At 37.2% G+C, this 24,777-nt stretch overlaps 1 protein-coding gene across 1 annotated transcript in view; it reads left to right on the top strand.

Moving 5' to 3' along the window:
* LOC118978743 (protein eyes shut homolog) overlaps positions 1-24,777 on the top strand; it is a 753,210-nt gene that overhangs the window by 542,518 nt on the left and 185,915 nt on the right. The window contains exons 10-11 of the mRNA XM_037034365.1: positions 1,305-1,413; positions 8,593-8,813. Coding sequence (XP_036890260.1) covers positions 1,305-1,413; positions 8,593-8,813 — 330 coding nt within the window. The remainder of the gene's footprint in view (positions 1-1,304; positions 1,414-8,592; positions 8,814-24,777) is intronic.

Genomic DNA, 24,777 nt, shown 5'->3' on the forward strand with positions numbered 1-24,777 from the left:
AAAAAAATCAAACAAAATATAACCAGAGACATTGAATCTAAGAACAATCTAGCAATAGCCAGAGGCAATGGGGGAGGGGGACAGTGGGGAGAAGGGTTTTCAGGAACTACCATAAAGGCCACATGGACAAAACCAAGGGGAAGAGTGGAAGCAAGGGAGGGAGGTGGGCTTGCCTGGGGTGGAGGTGGAATGTTGGGGAGAAAATGCAGACAACAGTAACTGAACAACAATACAATAATTTTTTTTGAAAAAAAAATAGAATTAACTGATCTTAGTTGGATCTTGGAACTGAACTTCCCTGGTTTAAGCATAAAATGTCCCATGTCCTGGTAACTCTCATCATCCTGGAGAAATTTAGGGCAGTTGGTTAAAATTAAAAATTAAAAATAGGTGTATTCATAGTCAAAAATTTAGAAAATACAAATAAGCATGAGTGAGCATTAAAATCATTCACATGTTTAGTGTGCAGAGATTGGTACTGTTAGTATTAGTAAACGTATTTCCTAATATCTCTATGAAGTAGGTTTCATAACAGTACAAGGTCCTATTACTACATATGTCAAGTGACAGGGTAATATCATTTGAATTATCTTTTAAAATTCTGTTTAAAAAATATGCCAAGTACTTTAATATGTGTAGCTTTTCATCTGATTGCATCACTCTGTAACTCTGATAAATTTTCAATTATGCATTGGCCATTTTTGCTATTCATCCTACAAATTCCCTTAACCTTATACTTTTCTTTATCTCTGAAGTGCAGTACTACCAGCCAGTACATTAGCAGCATGCTTTCTGAGTTCTGATAACTGTATCACAGTGTAATCTCACTGCCCTAGGGTATGCAGCCTTTCATTTATTATTCCATTTCTATTTCCCCTGTAGGCCAGGGAGGGGAAATTTCTACCTAAGGAGTTCAGCATCATTTAGCATTGATGTTACTTGTCCAACAATCTCCTTCCTACATGAGTGAGACCATATGTCAACCACAGTTAGCACTTAAAATTTATCAATACCTACTTAAAAACATAAAGTTCCTTTTGTTTTGTGGGAGTTTAACTTTCTGAAAGCATTTCAAGTCCTGATTTAAAGACAGGAGGAGACAAGAAGAATAAAATGCAGTGTTCAAAAGAAATATATCTTTTATCTATACTAAAATGTTCACACTTGGTTGCGGCCATATTTCAGGATTATTGTGATCCAGAAAGCACCTTTCTCATTGAAGCAGTACTTACCACCCATGTGTGGAGCTACTCCGTTCTTGGCAATAACATGTACATTAATGGCCTCTTCTTTTTTATTTCTAGCTTCACAATGCCTTCTGGCCATCCTGGGGTTGCTTGTATGATTGAAATGACTGCAGATGGAAAACCTCCAATACAGAAGAAAGACTTGAAAATATCCCAGGCCTCTCAGGTAGGTATACATAGCTCCAGTTTTAAACATTACTAAATGTGCTCTCAATATTTAAAATTAAGTGTTTATTTTTAATTTATTGTGTTAATCATAGTTTTTATTGAACAAATCCCTGTAAAGTCTCCCAACAAAACACCAGAATATTCATCTCTGATATTTTAAGTATAATTAAATATATTTAATGTTGCCTGTCAGTAAACAAGTTTTATTAAATTTAGCATGAAATTGATTTTCTTCTCAAACTTGACATATAATACATTATGCTTGATTTAAGAAAAAGCTCAGGAATGGGGAAAATTAGCAAGATACAAAACAGTGCTTTAAAAGTTATACTTTTTATTAAATCATGTGTTATTATTATTCTGTTACGGTTGTCCCAATTTTTCTCCCTTTGCCCTGTTCCACCCATCCCACACCCCACTCCCACAGTCCATCCCCACACTGTTGTCCATGTCCATGGGTCACTCATACAAAAAAAACTTACTCTTTTATAGGGCATGGTAGTGCTTGTACTGTGCTGTTAAAAAGTTTATTCTCAGGTTTCAGGATTTATGTTGGCCAGGAAATTTTTCTTAGAAACTTCAATGAAGCTAAATTGAAAGAAGAAAGAATGTCTGTCCCACTAGAGAACAAACAATTTCCTGAATTCTTTTCATTTTAATAATATGGCTGGTTACATGCTTCTTAGTATGACTTTATAGCAATATATTTAAAATGAAGAATTCCTGGTTCATTTGATCAGCATGGAGAGTTAATCGATATAATTAGAGCTCCAAAGTGCTAATTTTGGTACACATTAGTGCTTGCAGTGTGTAGTGCACTAATGAGTTGGAAATTTTATTTAATTTCCATTTTTCTACCTAGTCTCTTGTTCAGTATATGCAAGCATCTAAAAGAGGGACATAAGAACATCTAATGTTTTCATAAGCACAGTACATTTTCCAAGTTATGGCCATATATTATCTCATCTGATACAAAAATCCTGCAAAGTAATGATTATACCTCATACAAATCTGAGGAAACCAAGTAGCAGTTGTCCAAAATTTCATAATGAAAAGGACAGAAACTTGATCCCAGGTTTTCTGATTCCCAACACTTTTCTGATCCTTTGTAATACACTTAATTAACTCTTCTTCATTTGCTGCTGTCCCAGATTCAAAATTGTCAGATAGATTGTTAAATAGGAATAAAATTGGTTTTCATGTATTAAAAGTCATGCAACAGCCCAAGATGGCCAAATTTTCAGTTCATGACATAAAATATTCAAATAGTGAATAATATGTAAAACACTGATCATCATGTCTAAAAAAATCCAATGTAAAGTATTCAATGTAACTTTAGTTATCCATTTTTATATTAAAGATTCATATTTTATTATAAATAACACATAATATACTATTATCATAGTCATCAATGGACCATATATTTAATCCACAGAATTCAAGAAATGCTCAATAAATACCCTTTGGTTGTCAAAAATTATAAATATGTCATACCTGCAGCTCTTGCGACAAATCAGTCCCCTCATACTTTAGGTTGACTGAATGAAATGCTGAACAGAATGTCCCAGGTAATTATGCATGTACACACAAAGACCAACACATGGGAATAAAACTTATTATTCAAATTGAAAAGAATCTGGGTGTTTTTAAGGTGGTAAAGAGATGATGTGCTTAGGTTCCGTAAAGTCTTTTTACAATGCTCTGCCTTCTTGTGTTCATCCCAACTCAAGTGCTCTGAAGTCTCAGCAAATCACTGATGCCTTCTAAAGTGAGTTAACCCCAAAGCTCATTTTAATCTCCCTTGTGGAGGCTGTCTGTCTCGAGATCTCACGGACTAGACCCCGTCCTGGAGTAATGGTTTCTCATACCCTCCTGGAGCCAGTCTCCATTTGTTTATTGTGAGTACGCCTTTTGCTCCTCCCTCTTCCTCTTTTCTTACAATGAGAGGCTGGTGGAAATTTGTGGAATAAGGATTTAAGCACTGTGAATTTTGTGAGCTGAAGCCACTTAATTTTAAGGCATGAACTTTAACGTAAGCCATTAAAAAAATCTCTACCCCTGACTCTGCTCATTATAATAGAGATTTTTAAATAGATTATAATGTGTCTTGGTATAAACCTCTTTCTATTCATTCTTGTTTTAGTGCTTTAGGTCTTGAATGTGAACGTCCACTTTCTCTCACAGATATGGAAAGTTTGGGGCCATTACAGCATCAAATAAGATTTCGTCCCCTTTCTCCCTCTCTCTTATACTTCTGGACTATCACAATACATATATTTGTCCATTTGGTGATGTATCACAAATCACTTAGGTTATGGTTACTCCTTTTTTAATCTTTTTTTTTCCTTTTGCTTCTTTAACTGGATCATTTAAAATGACCTGTCTTCGAGTTTACTACTTCCTTTTACTGCTTGATCAAGTCTTCTGTTGAACCCTTCTAGTGAATATTTTTAATTCAGTTTTCTATCTTATGCTCCAAAATTTCTGCTTGGTTTCTACATTTTCTATGTCTCTGTTTATGTTCTCATTTTCTTCATGATTTATTTTCCTGAGCTCACTGAGCTGCTTTATGATAGTTATTTTGAATTTGTTGTCAGGTCATTCATATATATATATATACCTCCATTTCTTTGGGGCTGGTTTCTGGAGATTTATTTTGTTCCATTGATTGGGCTATGTTTTCCTGATCTTCCTGTGCCTTGTCACTTTGTGATAGGATCCACACATTTGAAAAAACAGGCATCTCTCCCAGTCTTTATGGAATGGCTCTGTATAGGGAAGAACCAAACACTAATTAGCCAGATTCTCAGACCCTTTCAAACCTTTTCTTTTTTTTAAACTTACTAGACTCTTAGACCTTTTCTATGGATGCGTATTCTGACTTGTATGTGAAAATTCTATGTTGTACAAATTTGCCAGTGTCTGTTTGGAGTGCTCATAATCTTTGCTTCCTCTGCTGTCTGTCTGCAACACAGCAAATTCTCTGGAGTTTTCTTTTGTTCTCAGCAGCCCCAGGTGTATACACTGTGCTGGGTCTCATTGGAGCTCCAAGACAGGCAAAATAAGAACCAGTCTCTCAGGAAAACTGCTGAAAATCCAAAATGTTAGAAGCGTGCCCTACTCTCCTCTGCCCACCCCCACCCCAGCCCCAGGAAGAAGCCAGCAAACTGAATCAGTTTCTGTGTTTTGCACCACTGGGTCCTCTGGAGCAGCAGGACACTGTCTAGTTCTCCTTTGTTTTCAGCAATCTCATGTATGTCAGGTCCTGTCACACTACTCCAAGACAGAGGAGACAGAAACTCATTCTTCAGGCTGCCCCCTGAAAAGCTGTAATTTTGGATGCATGTTCCCACTGTTTCATCCCCAGAGAGAAGTCAGAAGTCGGGGGGCGGTGGTTGCCTACTCTCTCCCACTGAGGTGTGGGGAGAAACTATGCTGAGTGAAGACACGCTAGTCTGAACCTTCACCCCTCTCAGTGGCCCCAACCTGGCACTCTTTCTCGTCAGCACTGAAATTCGGATAAGACAGCACCTAGTCCTCGGAAAGTCTACACAAAGAATGTATGTTTCACTTTTCTATTTCCCCCAAAGAGAACCTGGAAACTGGAAGTTTTCTCTCAATCATGCCCCACTGAACCTAGAGGAGGGCTATGGTGAGTGGGTACCACACATTTTCCTCTTGGTCTCAATACAGCTGGTTTCACAGTGGCCTAAGTGCAAGTGCCTCTCACTGCAATCTACACATTTCTCACGAAGAGTCCCTGTCTCTGTATTGTTGAATCAGTGTTCCTTCCATGAGATGAGGAAGGAATAGCTGGAGCATCCTATTCTGCTATCTCGCTAACCAGAAAGCTGCTATTTTCTGACTAGTTAATTTCTTTACAATTTATTTCTCCAGATTACATTTAACTTTCTTATAAACAAGAATAATCTCACATCCTTCTTTTGTATCTCCACTTCCGTATATCCATGTGCTCACAGGGTAGCAACTAAATCTATTGATTACTTCACTAAAGTTCAGTTTTTTCTTTGACAAGGTGAGAAGATATTATTTAAGAACATTCTTTAGCCTAGAAAGTCTTAAGGAGCAAAGGTTTAACTGTGAAGTACATGACTTACTAGGATTTCACTGATATTCATCAAATTAAAAAATAACTCTTTGTGTGACCTACTTGATATTATTCTCCTACATAACAAAGAACTTTTATAAAAGTGGCCTATACTCGGTGCTATATATGCATAGAGAGCTATGTTAGAATTAAAACCATGGTAATACTCCTTCCTGGGAAGTATTCAGTGGGGACTTCCCATATGATGAATCGGGCAAACTAGCAAGTTTCTAAGGCAGCATAAAGTAGGAAAGAGGCCTAAAAGCCAAGTAGGAGACTGAGGAAAAGCAGGATTAGGTTTCATAAATCAGGTTATATACAAATTTGTGTCAAACCTCCTATTTACAAGTTGCTGCTAAAGACTTAGAAAACCGCAAGGCGCCAAAGGGTGGAGGCCCAGCTTTAAAGGGGGACATAAATTAGTATGAAAGAGACTATATGCTCATGATTATCATGTTATGTAGGAGGGGAGAGAGACACTAACAGCAAAGAAATAAATACTCTTTCTACCTTTAATTCCCTTTCATTTAATGTCTCTAAACAGTCTTAAAGAATTTAAGACTTAAATCACATGTGGAAAGTTATTTAAATACATCCTCTTCCTAAACACTTTACCCAAAATCTCATTCATCTTTATTCCAAGACTCCATGTCTCTGGTTTTAAATTTATCTGCATATAATTCAAATAATATTTTAAAAATCTGTACTCACACTAAATAAAACTCAGTTTCTTTTCAATTTTGTTATTATATACTTGGATAAAGACAAGTACATTCTGATAGTTAATCTTAACAAAAACAAATACATTTACAGTTAACTTCCTATCCTTTATTAACACAAAATAGTCATTTAACTTTAGACAGACTCAAGGATATAAAACAAAAGTAAATGTTTAATTAAGACATCATAACAGAAATGCATGTAATACCCTGATATCTAAATTTAAGACAAAACAGGAAAGAGATTAAAGCTGCTTCTTATCCATCTTCCCCTCACTCCTCAGTTTTTAAAAATGTATTCCCTTTTGCTTATCTCCTTATTTTATTCCCACATATTACAGAGGAGCACTATATTCTTCCTTTAACAAGAAACTCAGAGAGGAAAGAAAATGTTTGCTCACTCTTGTCAATGTGGAGTCCTTTTGCCTCAGTCATCATTCATATTTGTCATTATCTTGATGATTCCTCCTTGATTGTACGTGTCTATTCCCCGTGGTTGTATCTTATAAGATCATATCTTGATGTCAGACTCTATTCTCCATAGTCTGATTCACAAGGAGCTATTAGAAAAGACTTCCTTTTAAGGCCTGTCTTCTTAGGAATGATTATACACACAAAAGGCAGCTCTTCGATAATTGAGAGTCTGGGGATAGAGGAAGTCAACCATTTTAATGGTTATCTATGTGCAGCCAACAACAGCTGCTTTTTTAGACATTTTCGGGGCTCCACTAAGTTGGGGCCTCAGATCAGAAGAAATACAAGAGCTATTTATTTCCATTGTTTGGGTGGTTTTTAATGGTCTAATAAATCATAGAGAGCTCTACAGACTTTCCCTCAGATCTGCCTACTGCTAACAGAAGAGGAGGATATTCTTTCAACCACTATCAGTTTTGTGCTAAGACAGCACACTTGTCAAGGCAGTGAGAGGTTTGCCATTCCAGGTGTGTGATCAATACACGGAGATGTCAGAGATCCTCAGTGAGAAGAAGGCCATAGCCTTGGATTCGCTGAGCGTGCAGGTTCATGATAGATCCCAGATTGCCTTAGCAGTGAGTCACTTATCTTAGCTGATAAAGAGCTCTGCTAATGGTTCATTAGAGTAATTCACATAAATGGACGTAGTATATGAAAAAGGATGTGAAAACAAATAGAGGTACTCCTACGCTGCATGAAAGCTCTGTTAATATGCCTTGAAACTTCCGCCCCACTATACCCAAAGGTAGTCATCCTCTGAGTAACTATATATCTTTGAGTCCCACATGAAGCACTCAGGAAAAAAAAAAAAAAAAAAGGAATGCCCTTAGGAGCAGAGCCTGCATCACTAAAAGAAAAGAATAAGATCTCAAATAACAGAATTAGTTTGATCATGGAGACTTTGATATGCTTCCATTCTCTAGAAGTACATTTACATTAAACAAAAAAAATAGTAGTATAAATAAATATTGTGATATTACTGGGCATCTCCTATCCCCTCCTCCCACTGGAGTCATAACTTCATTATTTGGCTCTAGTTTTTTAAATTCTTGCAATGACAGTTTCCCATTTTATTGTATGTGCAATACCAGTTTAAATACTTTTCAACATCATTTTGGACTGAGTGAGTGTGTTGTGGGTTTGAGCACAGCAGAAACATAAACTGCCCATATGCTGCTGCATCTCCTTGTCATGTGCCCAACAGCGCTGAGGTTGACGGCCTCCTTACCAGTCCATCCAGACCTCAACTGTAGCGCCTAGGTTTCTCTTGAGGAAAGTTGCATGTCATGCACATCTAAATGATAAAATTTCAATTTATGTATGTTGCTGAGGGGTTATAAAGGAGAGATTTAGTAGCAATTTACATCATGCAAGTGATCACGTCATTATTCTGGTCAATGAGTGCACGCTCTAGTTCTGAACAAGGTCACATTCTGAGGTACCGGAGATTAGGACTTCAACATATGAATGGGTGGTTGGGGGGGTACATTCAATATCTAACAATAATTAAACAAGAAATTTTCATTTCCTTTATCATTTATTATTTATTTCATAATGTTCACATTAAAATGCAAACACTTGAGTTCAAAAATACATTTCAAAGTAATCAATCAGCAAGTTTTACCAAATGCCCCTTTTTTTGTACTAAAATTTATTAGCTATTGTGAGAGATATGAAAGAAATATAAAATAAGAGCCCTTTCCTAAAGTAACTTACAATACCACCTAGTAGGACTGACAAAACTAGCCGACAATTGAAACCTGTTTAACACAGAACACATTAAAACACGCAATTACAGAACAAAACATCTTAGGCCTTTCTCCTATAATATAACAACATCTTATAAGAAGATTTTTATTGTTATTTTTTTCTACAGGCACATTTTGAGTCAATGTTCCTCGGCCGTGTTCCTGAAAACATTAAGACCCGCAAGAAGACTGGCCCTATTTATGGGTTCAAGGGCTGCATCAGAGAGCTTCAGGTAAACCACAAAGAATACTTCATTGCTGAGGAAGCACTACATGGAAAGAACGTTGAAAACTGCCATGTCCCTTGGTGTGCTCGCCATCAATGTCACAACAACGGCACCTGCATTAGGTGAGTGTTAGCCTCCTGATCTCCAACCTGTATTTCATGCCTCCAAATTCTTCAAACAACAAAACCAGCAGCATTGTCATCTGGGTGATAGAAAGAAAGGTTTGGAACATCCAAGTCCTTGCATGCATTACCTAGTTGATGCACACATGTGGTAGATACTTGCTTGCTCATGGAAATGTAAACATTGTGGCTCCAATGGCAAGAAATTCATGACCTCTGAGCATAACTAGGTAAATGAAAACTATTTTTGACTATTTTAAATGGATCCAAGTGAAAGTTTACCAAAGTGTTCTGCTTTCAAGAATTATGAATGAGAGATTATTATTCATTGATATGGTTTTAATGTATTAATTTTTATTGTTCTTTTTGCTTCCTCTTTAAAATATCTACTTATATCTCTAAAATTACAAGTGGAGAAAAAGTACCTATATCTATTTATTCTTTTTATTTGCAATCTTATGTACATTTTTTTTCTGAAAGAAAAGATTCATCATGCTTATAAGTTTAAGTTCTTAATTAAAGTTATTTTCTGTTCCACTCAAATGTCTTAAGTGACTTGACCCTGAAGGAGTCTCATTTGGACAGTGTAGAACATATCCCCAGATTTCTTCAGTCCTCTGAGAAATCTTTTTTCAGGGCTGCAGTAATGACAGAGTGGAAGCAGAAACTTGTACAGATTATAATAATTCAAGTCAAGGAAAATTGACCAAATCTCACAGGAAATATCTTAATTAATTCACTTCAGTGATTCTAAGGAGAAAGCTATCAAGTCATTAATGGCTTCATAAAAGTAAACACCTATATGCATAATGTGTGAAACAGAAAAATTCTATTTAAAAAAGTAGGGTACAAAATGGTAGGCAGAGATGGGCACTGAAAGTAACCACTGGAATAAAAAATAAGAGAAACAAATGGCAAAGACAAGGAACAGAGTAATTGACAAGAATGATAAAGTCAAGGGATATATTGACCAGACAGTCACAGACTGACTATAATAAATTTGAAGAAAAAGCATGGTTTAGTGAAAAAGAAAGAGATCAACTCTTAGGGTATCTAAAACCTTTGTTCCCAATTAACTGTGTCCGAGTCTGTGATTTCATTTATGCATTTGTAAAACAACAACAGCATTATATAAACCTACTTTATATAGAAAAAGTATAACAGATATAGCTTTAAAGGACTTTAAAAGAGAGTACATTTTGAAGCTAAGAGTGAAGATAACTTCCTTGGCCATGGTCACTTTTCTGAAGGAAACAAAATCAGGGCTTTACTTAATAAGTATTCTGCTTTATAATGAACCCATTAATAGCAATTATTTTTAAAATAATAATGCAGAAATTATCCAGCAAGACACCCCTTAAAATCCCTGTAGGAAAACTTGCATCTTTGCCTAATAAGTGAATAAACAAGGAAAAAAACTTCTTCTGACTTTCTAATGCCTGAAATATTTGACATTTAACCTTAACAAATATTGTCAATGAGGCTTTGCCATTGATGGAATTGCAGAAGTGACAAGAATTGTGTTTTCTCCCTCTCAATATATGGTCAACGGACTCCTTCATAACCCCCATCATCCCCTCTCCTAGTATTCAAGCCTTGTATGATCCCCTCTAACTTCAGTGTACATGGGACCAGTAGTTTACTTATAGCCAACAAAATAATGAAGAGATTAGGGTGATGGGGTATTACTTACTTCCATGATTAGGTTACATGGGATTGTGAGCTGCAGCTTGGAAGGACACTCTGTCATGCTGGTTTTGATAAACCATGCAGCAAGTCTGGGAAGGTCCATGTGACAAAGCATGAGAGTAGCGTCCAGCCAACAAGCAGCAAGGAGCTAAGGATGGCCACTTGCCAGCTATATACCCTACAAATAAAATGCTTCTTCATATCCTAGGAACAACATGATTTCTATCTTCATTGCCAGAACTTAACTCCCATAAATTACCTCTTGCATTACTGTACATAGAACATGCCAATATCTGGCAACTATGGCTTCCATTCCAGCATGTCCCCGTGCATGCCAAAACCATGGCACATTGCAGTTGGCCAGTTCCAGTACAACACCAACAAGAACAGACCTTCCAGAGGAATCATAGGGACTAAGGAATTTATCAAAAACAGTGAGTCAAGGGAAGATGTAAAGCATGATTATTGGGTTCCAAACCTTGTAACTAGAATGCTTGAATAATTGCAGGAAGAAGAGGGAAGAGTATGGGTTCAGTTTGGGTCTTTTGTCCTCAAAAGTCAGATGACCATCCAAATGGGGATATCCACATGTTAACAATGGTCAGGACAAATGCATAGATCAGAGGTCAACTATGCAGACCTTAAGGCTCAATCGTGTAACTACTGAAAGGAAGCAAAAAGAAAAGAAAAGAAAGCAGAGCAAGGAAATATTTTTAGAAAAAACTACATTATTTTGTAGGAAGGGAGCAGAATGAGTAGTGGAGTGATTAAAAAGAAATACAAAGTAAGGAGAAGGAGGCCACCCAAGGTAGGTGCTCTGGACTGAATATTTGTGTCTCCCCAAAATTCATGTGTTGAAACCCTAATCTCCAGTGTGATGATTTTTGGCAGTCAGGCTTTTGGGAGGTAATATTAGTTCATGAGAGTGAAGTCATCATGAATGGAATCAAAAGTTCAATACAAGAGCTCAGATAGCCAATGGGCCACAAAGAAGATTACCAGGATGAAAATGTTGTCTCTCACTCCTTCCTGGTCTGTGTAAAACACCAATACCCAGCCGTATGTAGAACACTCCGCCACTCTGTGCAGTAACCCAAAAGAAGAACCAGATATGTACTGACAGGGAACTCCCAGTGAGGCCATTAGCAGCCTCAGACCAAAGGACTTGTTCAAGAAGAACACAGAGCAAAGTAGATCACAAAGAACCACCACCATGACAAGCACCTGGCCCCCAGTAGAAACATACCCATACTTAAACTATAGTGAGTGGCGTAAAGTGTTCCAACCAAGGGACCTAGAGATCCTTTGTGCTACTGAGCCCCATCCTAACTTTGACAAAGAAATCTGAACCGACTAATACATTTGATAACTCACTTGCCATGTGTATTATTGGCCAAAGTCAAAGGTTGCTTTTCCNGAGGCCATTAGCAGCCTCAGACCAAAGGACTTGTTCAAGAAGAACACAAAGCAAAGTAGATCACAAAGAACCACCACCATGACAAGCACCTGGCCCCCAGCAGAAACATACCCATACTTAAACTATAGTGAGTGGCGTAAAGTGTTCCAACCAAGGGACCTAGAGATCCTTTGTGCTGCTGAGCCCCATCCTAACTTTGACAAAGAAATCTGAACCGACTAATACATTTGATAACTCACTTGCCATGTGTATTATTGGCCAAAGTCAAAGGTTGCTTTTCCTCTTTATGCTGCCACATCATAAAAGGAATCTCTCCAAAGTCTTCTGAACTCTCTTCCAACCCTTCTCAATCTTTGCATTTTGTGATGCCATCTGATTTAATCTCACTCCTGAGCCAAGCCAGGAAGACTCCTAAACTCCCATCCTCTTTTTTCCTATTCTCCCCAAATGGGAGATTGAATGCAAGACAGCTTTTAAAAGAGTACAGCAATTTAAATGAAATATATTAATATTCAATTTTTCTGGATTCAAAGGCAGTGGCCAAAGTGACCTCTTGGAATTCTTTTTAGGTCTATTGTTTTATTATTTTAGTTTCAAAATAATAGACCATCTTTGTTTAGAATAAAAGAATCATTATTACATAGATAAAAATAAAGCTCTGGCCCTGGCTGGTGTAGCTCAGTGGATTGAGCTCGGGCCTGTGAACCAGACAATCGCGGTTCAATTCCCAGTCAGGGCACATGCTTAGGTTGCAGGCCAGTTTCCGGCAGAGGCCAGTTCCCAGCAGGGGACACACGAGAAGCAACCATACATTGATGTTTCTTTCCTCTCTCCTTCCCTCCCCCTCTAAAAAGATAAATAAATAAAATATTAAAAAACACTCTTTAAAAAAAATAAATAAATAAAGCTCTTTTCCCTCTCTAATTTCCTATCTCAAGATAAAGTGGCACTAATGTTTTAATACTATAGTAGGCATGCATGATGCTTTTATTTAAAATGCAAAAATAATTTCTCATAACAGCTTAATTGTTATAGTTTACAGACTTTCATCTACAAGTTAGGGAATGCCTCCTAATGAGCTATACAAGGGGGAACTCCCCAAAAAACAGAATTATTTTCTGAAGGGCAGGCTCCTTGTGATACAGGCATCCCCTGCTAGGTGAGTGTTCCGGAAACCCATCTGTATCAGTGTACGAGCTGGCGTTGTTGTGAAAAGTTTCTTTTGTCTTCGGTGAACTTTTTTGAAGAATCTTTTAAGAGTAAAAGACAGAAAACTGTATTGAACAATAATTAAATAAATTTTTTAAAAAGAATCTTTCAACATGTTTGCCCATTTCATGACCGGTGATTTATAAGCACATCTGCCCACACTGCAGAGTGTTCAGCAGTTTTTGACCAAAAAACAGCATGACCTCCACTCCCCTCCCTATTCACCCAACCTCACCCCAAGCAACTTATTTTGTTTCCCTGGATGAAAAAAGTCCTCAGAAGAAAATGTTTTGCCAATGTGGAAGGGGCGAAATAAAAAAATGGCAGAAGCCTGAAAGGCATCAAAATCGATGAGTTCAAAAACTGTTCTGAGTAATGGAAAAAAATGTCTCCATAGGTGTATTGCAGCAAATGGAGAGCACTTTGAAGATGACTGAATTTTAAACATGTAAGAATAAATGTTTTATGAGTAAAATAAATTCTGTTTTTTGGGGCACCCCCCTCATATAAGAAACTTAAAAGAGGCAAAATTTTTCAATCCACACATATACTTGAACATTCTAATTCATATCTCCTGTGAATGCATGCCCACTCTCCCCAACATGTAAACAATAATAGTAGTTTAAGTGATAACCCTTTAAAAGGAATGCTCTAAACAAGAGTAAGATGGTAAGTCAACAGAGGGTTAGTACACAAAGCTACACTTTATGGTTCACAAAGTGAAATACAGTTACATAACTATTTGTAAACACAATCATTACTAATTTTAGTAGCTTGGTTGATACAATTCACTGTTATTAAGTGTTGTCCCTACATTGTCAATGAAGGTAATCTGCTTACAAGAAGTCAAATTTCATGGAAAGCTATTGAGGGAAAGTATTCCTACAGCAGTTTTACTGAACAAATGTCATTCTGCTTTGAGTGCCATCACACAGTCCTGGGCAGTGTCCAATCTTTTTCATTTTGCAATAAATCTTTGCTAGAATGTTCAAACCCCTGTGGTTGCTTATTTCAGAGAAATCCAAATTGCGTGTAGTGAAATTCAGTGTAGAGAGTGATACAGAAGGGTTATTCTGAGTATCTAAATCTCTGTGGACTTTGAACAAGCTGTTTCCAAAAGGGCACAGGAAGGTTAGCAAATTAAACAGATAATATTTAAATCGCTGTCTCCTTTCTGTGCCAGATGTTTTAAAATAGGTTAAACAATAATTTAAAAAGCAGCATCAGGTTTGGGAATATACACCACTGGGAATATAAACCACTGCCCTGAAAACTAATGTCACTGACACTGTAGTCATTGATTATTGAGACATGAATTTTACACCTAGTCTCAGTTTTACCAGGAGCTAAGTGTACATTAATGTATTTTGTCATGCACTAAAAGTCAGTAATACCACATGTGAGTGAATGTGCTTTCTGCCTCTAATTGTTCTCATAGCTTTCATTCATCACCAGTCATTGCGATCCTCCATGTACCTAGACATGGGTTAGCAAACTTTTTTGTAAAGGGTCAAATAGCAAACATTTTAGACTTGGTATCTCAACTATTCAACTCTGCTCTCAGAACACCAAAGTAGACCTTAAAGATACACGACTGTGTTCCAACTTTATTTACAAAACCAGGACACTGTCAGGGTTTGGCTTAAGGACGATAGTTTGTAGACTACTGCACTATGCCAATGGAAGGATAAAATAGTTTTATTTGGTCAACTTACCAAGGAAATCTGACTCAATCTAAATTTTCCCTATTAAGCAGTGTAGCTGGCTGGCTAGATGACTAAATAGACAGACACAGAGAGATAGATAGATATAGATATTATAAAGTATTGGCTCGCACAATTATGGAAAATAGGAAGTCCCACGACCTGCCACCTACAAGCTGGAGACCCAGGGAAGACTGGTGGAGATTTCAGTCTCAATCTGAAGGTCTGAGAACCAGGGGCATTAATTAATAGCTAGAGAAGACTGACACCACAGCTCAACAGTCAGGTAGAGAGCAAATTCAGCCTAACTCTACTTTTTCTTCTCTTCAGACCCTCAAGGGGTTGGAAGATATCCATCCACATCAGGGTGGGCCATCTGCTTTACTTAGTCTACCAATTCAAATACTAATTTCTTCCGGAAACACCCACAGATACACCCAGAAATAATGTTTAAACAGCTATCTGGGCACCCTATAGCCTAGTCAAGTTGACACATAAAATTAACTATAACTGGCAATTTCAAAAAAAGTATTTATTTCTTCACATCAGGGAACTTTCATTATTCTCAGTGTCTGAATAGAAGTAAAAGTTAGTTTCTTTAATTCTTTTCTTTTGGTCCATTTTCCCTATTATCTAATTCTATAAACATATTTTTGACATTGATAAAAAGTCATTTTTCATGATTTCTGAAAATAGTTTTCAAATCAGTTAGCAATTCAAAATGATGTAGGAACCATAAATTGAATTTGAAATTGCAATGGCAACAATTATTACAGAGTACAAAGAATTAGGGTATTGTGTCTTAGCTTTTCCATCTGTTCTGAAATGAGTAGCAATCCCCTCCAAAATGTTCGCTTGTCTTTGTTGTCATTTCACGGAGGCATGTACTTATTCATCACCTGCTGAGATCTTTTAGTTCTTTTTCTGTATCTAGGTCAGATTACCCATAATCTAGCTCAGCAGGCTACTGTAGTCTTCTAAATACCCAGCGGAAAAGGAACCTATTCCAGATCAATTTCTCACCACCATATTTAGACTAATAACATCTTCAAATATTTAACCTTTATTGTGGTTGCTACACTTTCTGTCTCCAGTCAATATCCTTGAAATTTTACTGGGATTTAAGAGTCTCCTGTATTAGAGGGCTCGTTTGTATTTAGTTAGATCATTCTCAGCTGTGAAAGTTTGCCACCGAGTGTCCAAACATCTCAACTGTAGGCAGCCCCTCTGGTAGAAACAAGGAAGGAAGGGAAAATATCCAATTAGGTTTCAAGTAAAAAGTTAGAAGCGTATGTGGTTTTTTGTATTTCTCTCACATTAATTAATTGGGCATTTAAGGCATTTATCAACAGATTCCATTCATTAAAAGTTTAAACTTTATGGGGTGCAAATATAAAAGGTTTTCTTTTTTATTCTGTCATATCAATGATGTGACAAAGTATGATACCGAACATGCTTTGTTGGATCACTCTTTACTTTCCCTTAATGGAATATCATGTGGGTTCCAGAGGCTTCTCTTTGTGTTCACAGAGTAAAAGTATCTGGTTCAACCTACTCCAGTTAAAGCTTCTATCTCCTATCCAGTTTAGGGGTCAGCAATCCTTTACTGGGTTGGGGAGATGTCCAGTTCAAGAACTTGAGAAGTAAAGTGATGTGTTCTTCCTGATGCCTCTCTACTCCTCTTCTGCTTCTAGTTTCTCCAGATTTAGGGCTCTCTTAGGGCAGGAGGAATTTGATTGGAAAAGATTCAAAGGATTTCTTATTAATAGGTGTTGTTTTGGTTCCAAATGCTCTCCCTGCAACCCAAGCTCAGGGCTGAATCTCTTGGCACATGAATGTCTGAGTCTTCACCACACCCCACACAAGGGGTTATTATTACAGGACCCAGTTGGAAATGTTCTCTGGTTTCCTTCTCCCAGCCCTTTACTTCACAACTTCTTATCTGCTAGTGTCCCCTCACCCAGAAGCAGAGCTGGTTTACTCTGAGGCTAATGAAGCTTAAGAGGCCCGAACCTTCGTTTCTCCGAAACCTGGAACTTGCTAGGACTTGCAGTGGGTTGTTCAAATTCTCTTTCAAAAGGGGAAGCAGGTTGCAGTCAGTAAGTGTTTTCTTTTAAGCATTTCCCATGAAGAGCCTAAAGGGATTTCAGAGAAACACACCAAATATCCAAGTTTCCTTGTAATTCAGTTCTTTCTTTTTGTTCTAAATTAATATTCATTTGTATACATATTTTGTATATGTACTTTTAAATCTTTTTCGTTATAAAAGGACCAAGAATTATATAAGTTTTAGGCCACCAAATTCTATACATTCCTCTGGCCAAAACACTATCTTCTTAGGGCCTTGGCAAGATAACTTAAGCAAAGTATCTTAGGTTAATTTTCAACAAATTATAAACCTAATTTTTATACAGGTGTATAATGAACACTACCAGAGATTTATCTCATTAATAAAGGAACCAGCATGATGGTAAAGCTGGTTCAATGAAAATTCAGAAGACTGGGCTTATATAGTCACTGAATGAATATTGAAATAAGATTGCTAGGTTAGAGACAAAATTGGTTAGTATCCTACAGAAGAATAAAATGTAACGGGGGGTGGACAGTTCTTTTCTACCAGGATGTACTCATCTTCATAAGACAAAAATCCGCAATTTATCAGTAACTTCACAGAGACTAGGCCCATTCAATGGTAAATAGCAAGTCAAATAAAAATGCATTCTTCTAGAAAATTTCATAATGCTTAAGTAGGCCCACTGGACAGTACTCTAGTAGGATATTAAAAGAACATGAAGTAATCCTTCTGTTTTATTTCTTAGTTTTGAACTTTTTCTGAACACCAGCCACCTTCTGCATTACCAAGAGACAGGAGTCCAGACGCTCCACTGCTACCCTCTGCTTTCTTTAATGTGTAGCAGACGGGAGGTAATCATAAGTGGAAGAGTACTTTGAAACATACACCCAGTTAAGTCTTCCATAATATGGAAAGCAAACATGCCAATGCTATTATTAGGGAACGAGGAAAAGCACAGGCATGTTTTAGCTCCTCATTACTTAGACAAAATGTAATGTAACACATTACAGCAAAATATTCGGGTCACTTCTGGATTTCTCTACACTGTTCACATTTGGAAATTACTTTAATCCAAGTTGATTTGATTGAAATGAGATCTGTGTGTCTTTAAGACCATCCACTCATCTTTTCTTTCACACCGTGAGCATTTGCAGAGGACCCCTTTTGTGTTAAACAGAATGGTAACTGTGGGATTCACCAAGGGGAACAAGGCACATGATACTTTCTCCAAACTCCTTTGCTTATGATAATCTCAGGTTAGTAAAGCATTAAGGAATGCCAAACAAAATGTGTTTTTTCATTTATAAATGTAAAGCATAGTATTATGTTAAAACAGCCTAGGAGTTACAGTTTTCTACCTTTCTTTTTTCCTTTTTACAGTGAATACATTTTAATTCTGAAAAAAAACTGATACCCAAATGTAAATAGAAAACATTTAAAATTATTTACTATCGTTTATTCTCAGTGTATGATAAGCAAATGTGTAATTGTATTATATATGCATATATATAAAACAATGATACATTTCTATGCTAAAAGACTATCTATAATTTTAAAAATAATTTACATTCAAATAGTAGATTTAGAAATACACAAACCATGAGAGTGAACACTGAAACTATAAATACAACAATACAACATACCCAGTTTTTCAATGGCCAATCCTTCTTAGACTTTGAAGTGTCACTGAATTGATAGGTTTTACTTATTTTTTTATTTTTTAACTTTTTAAAAATATATTTAGATTATTTTTATTTTATAATTATACTTGACATACATTATTATATTAGTTTTGGGTATGCACTCCAGTGATTAGGTATTACATAATTTCCTAAATGATCATCCTGATAAATCTCATACCCATCTGACACTGCAGATAGTTCTTAGAATATTATTGACTATATTCCCTATGCTGCATTTTACATCCCCATGATTATTCTCTACCAACCAATTTGTACTTTTTAATTCCACACCTTTTTCACCCATTCCTTCAACCCTCCTCCCATCTGGCAGCCATTAAAATGTTCTCTGGATTTATGAGCCTATTTCTGTTCTGCTCATTCATGTATTTTGTTTTTTAGATTCAGTTGTTAATAGATATGTATTTATTGCCATTTGATTGTTCATATTTTTATCCTTTTTCTTCTTCATAAAGAAGACCCTTTAACATTTCACATAATACCTTTTTGATGATGATGAACTTCTTTAGACATTTCTTCTCTGGGAAGCTGTTTAGCTATTTTTCTATCCTAAATCACAGCTTTCCTGGGTAATCTTGGTTGTATGGCCTTACATATCATCACTTAAAATATTTCTTACCTTTCTTACCTTTCTTTCTTTTCTTACCTTTCTGGCCTACAAAGTTTCCATTGAAAAATCAACTAATAGTCTTATGGGAGCTCCCTTGTAAGCAACTAACTGCTTTTCTCATGCTGCTTTTAAGATTCTCTCTTTGTCTTTCACCTTTTGCGTTTTAATTATGATATATCTTGGTGTGGGCCTCTTTGGGTTCATCTTGTTTGGAACTCTGTGTTTCCTAGACTTGTGTGTCTATTTCCTTCACCAGGTTAGAGAAGCCTTCTGTCATTATTTTTTCAAATAAGTGTTCAATTTTTTGCTCTCTCTCTTCTGTTTCCAGCACCCCCTGCGCTATGAATGTTGGTACATTTAAAGTTGTCCCCAAGCTTCTTACACTCTCCTCATTTTTTAGATTCTTTTTTCTTTTTGCTGCTCTGATTGGCTGTTTTTGCTTCCTTATATTCCAAATCATTGTTTTGATTCTTGGCTGCATCTACTCTGGTGTTAATTTTCTGTAAACTATGCTTTATTTCAGTTAGTGTATCCTTCATTTCTGACCTTTTTTATGGTTTCTATGTCCTTTTTTATGCAGTTGGAGTTATTACTAAATTTATTGATCATCCTTATAACCAGTGTTTTGAACTCTGCATCTAGTAGATTTCTTGTCTCCATTTTGTTTCATTCTCTTTGTGAAGTTTTGTTCTTTCAATTGAGTCATGTTTCTTTAACTCCTCCTTTTGACAGCCTCCCTGTGTTTGTTTCTATGTATTAGAGCTGCTATGTTTCTTGGGTTTGATAGAGTGGCCTTATATAGTGTCCTATAGGATTCCCCCCATCATCTAAGCTGGACACAACAGCTGCATCCCCTTTCCCATGTGAATTGTGTATACCCTTCTCTTGTTTTGAGCCTTGATTGCTGTTGACATGTCAGTGGGATAGATTTACCCCCAGGCTGACCAGCTGTAAGAACTGGCTGTGACCACCGTGGATGATCAGCTGTGTAGGGGCCCACTCCACAGAGCAGGACTTACTTTGGCAGGGCTCTGGTGCCTAATGAGTCTTCCCCTTGAGTGTGCAGCTTTTGGAGTTATTTGGGTGGTCCTTTTATGTGATCTGAAGCTGTCTGCCAGGTGCATTGGCTCTGGGGCCACCCAGGAAATGCAGGCCAAGGTCAGGACAAGGTCCACTCAGTATGAGCTACAAAGTGATCTGAAGATGGCTGCTTCTTGTGCTGGGCTTAGAGATGTCCAAGCAAGTCCAAGCTGTGAACCAAAGCCAGGTGCTACTAGTCCTGGGCCTGGGGCCACTTAGCAAAAGGTATGAGTGTGCTGCTTCTTTGAGAGATCTTAGGAAGGTCTGGTGCATAAGCCAAGACCTGCAATTCATATGGAAGAGGCACTAGAAACATCTTGGGTTGGCCTGAAATTTGGGTGGGGCAGGGTCTCAGGGGATCACCAGGGTAGGACTCACAGCATTAGCCAAGTTAATGGACATTCCAATATGGCACCCACCATGTTGCCAGATAAATCAATCTTTTCCTGTATGTCCTTGGTGCTTTCCAAGCTTCTGCCCAACACTGCAGCTTAGAGGGAGTGAGTCTGAGTAAGTCCATGCATGGTCCCTTTAAAAGAAACTCCCTGGGACTCCAGAAGTCCTTTCACTCAGCCTCAATCCCCACTGGTTTTTACAGCCAGAAGTTATGTGGACTTCTCTTCCTGGCACTGGAACTGTGGGCTGAGGGGCCTGGTGTGGGGCTGGGACCACTCTCCTCAGGGGGGGACCTCCTCAACAAAGATGGCCCTTCCAATTTTTATCTGCTACATGTGCGTAGGGGACCAGCCCATTCCACATTACCACCCCACCCCCCCTAGTCTCATATGTCTTCTTTAAATCTCTAGTTGTAGGACTTCCACTCAGCTGCATTTCAGGTAATTCTGAATGATGGCTGTTCTATACTTTAGTTGTAGTTTTCATGTGGTTGTGCAAGGGTGTGAGTACCACATTTACCTATGCCACCATCTTGACCAGAGCCCCTATTGTCTATCTTTTGGATCTCATTTCTTTCCCCTATTCTGCAAGTGCCAGATATTGTGCAAATAGATTACTATGAAGCCATTTATTCTTGCTTGGAGAGTGGCTGAAGCTGTAGGGTTTTTAGTTGCTTATAAAAGGGTATCACATATTTGGAAAGTGTACTCTTACCAATGTAAGTGTCACAGGGCTTTTGGTAAAGTAAAAATGCAGTTTAAATTGATTTTCTAACCACTTCTTTTCCTGATATCCTTGAGTGCAGCAACAAGGGTTGGGCATTTGTTTTCACAGGGCAGAAGGCATTTAGTTCTCTGCATGTCAGTTTCATTAAAGTCTTGATTGCAAATACAATTATATTTAAATGAGAACAATTAGAGTAAACATAGAAGAAATTGTGTCATTTACTCCAAATTTGAAAAATCTCAAAGAGTTAAATATTTCAAGGTCCAACTAATAAAAAAGACCACTATCAAATTTTACACATATTTTTTACATCATATTTATGCAGCAAGGTCAAACAAGTGAGGGGGGGGGAATCTCATCTTCAATTTCCTCTACCCTCAGGTAATAATACATGGAGAACTCATTTACCCTGATTGATCTGCCTGGGCATAAGAGACCTCTCAGGCTTAAATCCCATCTGAAAACTTTCTTTCCTCTCTTTTTCTTATAGAATGTTAAGGGCTTTTTCCCCTCTCTCTACTTCAAAGAACAAGCAAGCAGAATATAAGCTGTTAATATGTTTTTCTTGACTGCTTTTCTTCTCTTCAGAAACTATTTACTAATAGGTTTATTTTAGTAGGGAATTATGTGCTAAACCTATTTGTTTTGTAACCAGAAGCATTTTTCCTTGTTTTAAATCTACATGGCTTAACACTTACAGATTGAACTTGTACAACAATAACAAAAATGATTTGGTAAATTGTGTTAATCATGATGATTTTTACATGTAATTAGACGTGCCACTGTTAAAAGTGTGTGAAAAGCTTGACAAACAAAATAAAAACAGCACGAAGTTAAAACTGGAATAAAAGGTGAAATATCCAGAATCCCTTTGCTTAGGTTTGTAAAATGCTTAAAACAAGAAGTTTAAATAATTAATTTAAGAAGAAAACAAATCAGTTCTTTTGGTTCAGCAGTAGACAAGATTCCCAATGTATTCTGTTCCTGGCCCATTTGCTAGAATATTATGTAACTTAGGACCATTGCTTAACCTTTCATTCTAGGAAAACTAAGTGAAATTCATTCCCACCCACTGACCTAAACCTCAAGTGATTTGGAGCCAAAAGTTCAAATATGCTAAAGAATCAAAAATGTAAAAGCTAGATGGAAAAACGCTGGGAAATAACTTGGTTACTGATGACTGACATTAAAATGGAACAGTGACTTCAAGCAAGCACTGTCCAGATATTCACACTGCTGGTTGTCATTGACCTAACAACTACCAAGTGCTGTCTTCACTTTGGAAAATGATGTAGTGGCATTGTCCTGATGTGATTTTATCTTCAAGTGATGATAGTACTTCAAATATTATAGGAACATAGATTTAGATCTTTCATAAATAGGAAAATGAGTAAGTTAAGAGATTTGTTCAGGTCAATACTGAAAATAAAGACAGGATAAATCACGATCTTCTAGATCAATGTATTTAGCATAAAGTTTTCCAGATCCATCTATATTGTTGCAAAGAGTAAAATTTTCTTCTTTTTTACAGCCAAGTAGTATTCCATTGTATAAATGTCCCTTAATTGTTTTACTGTTTACTGATGAACACTTGGGCTGCTTCCATGCCCTGCTGATTGTAAATAATGCTGCAATGAACAAAGGGGTGCTTATGTTATTTCAAATTAGTGTTTTGGTATCACTGGGTCAAAAGGCAGACCCATTTGTAATTTTTGAGGTATCTCCACACTACTTTCCACAGTGACTGCACTGGTCTGCATTCCCACCACATACTCAGATTTATTGATGATAGCCATTCTGACAAGTAGGAAATGATATCTCATTTTGGTTTTAATTTGCATTTCTCTGATGATTAGTAATGTGGAACATCTTTTCGTATGTCTATTGGCTGTCTGTATGTCATCTTTGGAGACATTTCCATCCAGGTCCTTTGCCCATTTTTTAACTTATTTATTTTTGGAGAGAGGGGAAGTGAGGGAGAAAGAGTGGGAGAGAAACATCAATGTGAGAGAGAAACACAGATCAGTTGCCTCTCGTATGTGCCATGACCAAGACCAAACCTGCAACTCATGTATGTACCCTGATCAGAATCGGACCGGTGACCTTTCACTTTGCAGGACAAGGCCCAACCCACTGTGCAACACTCGTATTTTTCCTACTTTTATAAGATTTTCAAAGTAGAAGATTGTCCACCAACAACTGGAAATATACACTGAGTTTAGTATGCTCCAATACTAAGGATCCTATCTTGACACCTGAGTTTGCTTGCACAGGCTCTCAGACATCCAATTTTCTCTTTTCAGTACTAGATTAATAAGACTTATAACAAATACAGTTTACATGTAAATTCAGTATGACTGGCAGAAAATCGTGCCTAAATATTGGAGTTTAGTGTTTAGGTAAGAAATTATCTGAACACAGGAACTACGTGGTAAGGTTATACCTTAATAATCACCTGACTAANCAAATTAGTGTTTTGCACAGGCTCTCAGACATCCAATTTTCTCTTTTCAGTACTAGATTAATAAGACTTATAACAAATACAGTTTACATGTAAATTCAGTATGACTGGCAGAAAATCGTGCCTAAATATTGGAGTTTAGTGTTTAGGTAAGAAATTATCTGAACACAGGAACTACGTGGTAAGGTTATACCTTAATAATCACCTGACTAATTTCCATCCCCTTTGATTTCTCACAAATGTTCCGGGACTATTTTATTTCTTTCCCCAACCTACCTATCCACAGAGAAATAGAAATTATAGCCTCAAAGCTGTTCTAGTCCTAATAGGAGCCATAGATATTTACGTCCATGATTGCAAGAATGACACTTTCTGCTCCCAAAGAGAGGGACCTGGAGTGGGGAATGGATGGTGGGGAGAAAAAAAGGTATAGAACAGGATTTCTCTCAAATGGAAAGAATATCCTTTGTCTCAGGACCAGAGCAGAGTAAAGGGGACTTGGTGCCTGGCTGGCCTTGAATGCAGGCCACCCATTGTCACATTTGGTAGTCCTAGATGCCCTAAGTTTCCTTTGGACAGATGTGTGCCATCTCCAGAGATGTAGGCATGAATGGACACTAGATCTCTAAGTGAGGTGGGACTGCTCAGCAGTAGACGCTTAGGCTCAAGTCTCATATCTGTGCCTCTAAGTGTTGTGGGCACATATCCCAGCGGGATTTTTTTTTCTCATTTGACTGAACATTGCCCAGACCTATCTAATTCTAAATATGTAAAAATCTAAAGTTTCTTGCAATGCTATTATTTATAGGATAAAAGTATATCACCTAATTTAAGTATTAAGGGAAATCAAAATGCATGCTGATTTGAATATATGTAAAAATATTTTCCAGAGTATAGGG

Source organism: Sturnira hondurensis, unplaced genomic scaffold (genome assembly GCF_014824575.4).
Source record: "Sturnira hondurensis isolate 20B ecotype Veracruz unplaced genomic scaffold, ASM1482457v3 Scaffold0022136, whole genome shotgun sequence".
Classification (NCBI taxonomy): domain Eukaryota; kingdom Metazoa; phylum Chordata; class Mammalia; order Chiroptera; family Phyllostomidae; genus Sturnira; species Sturnira hondurensis.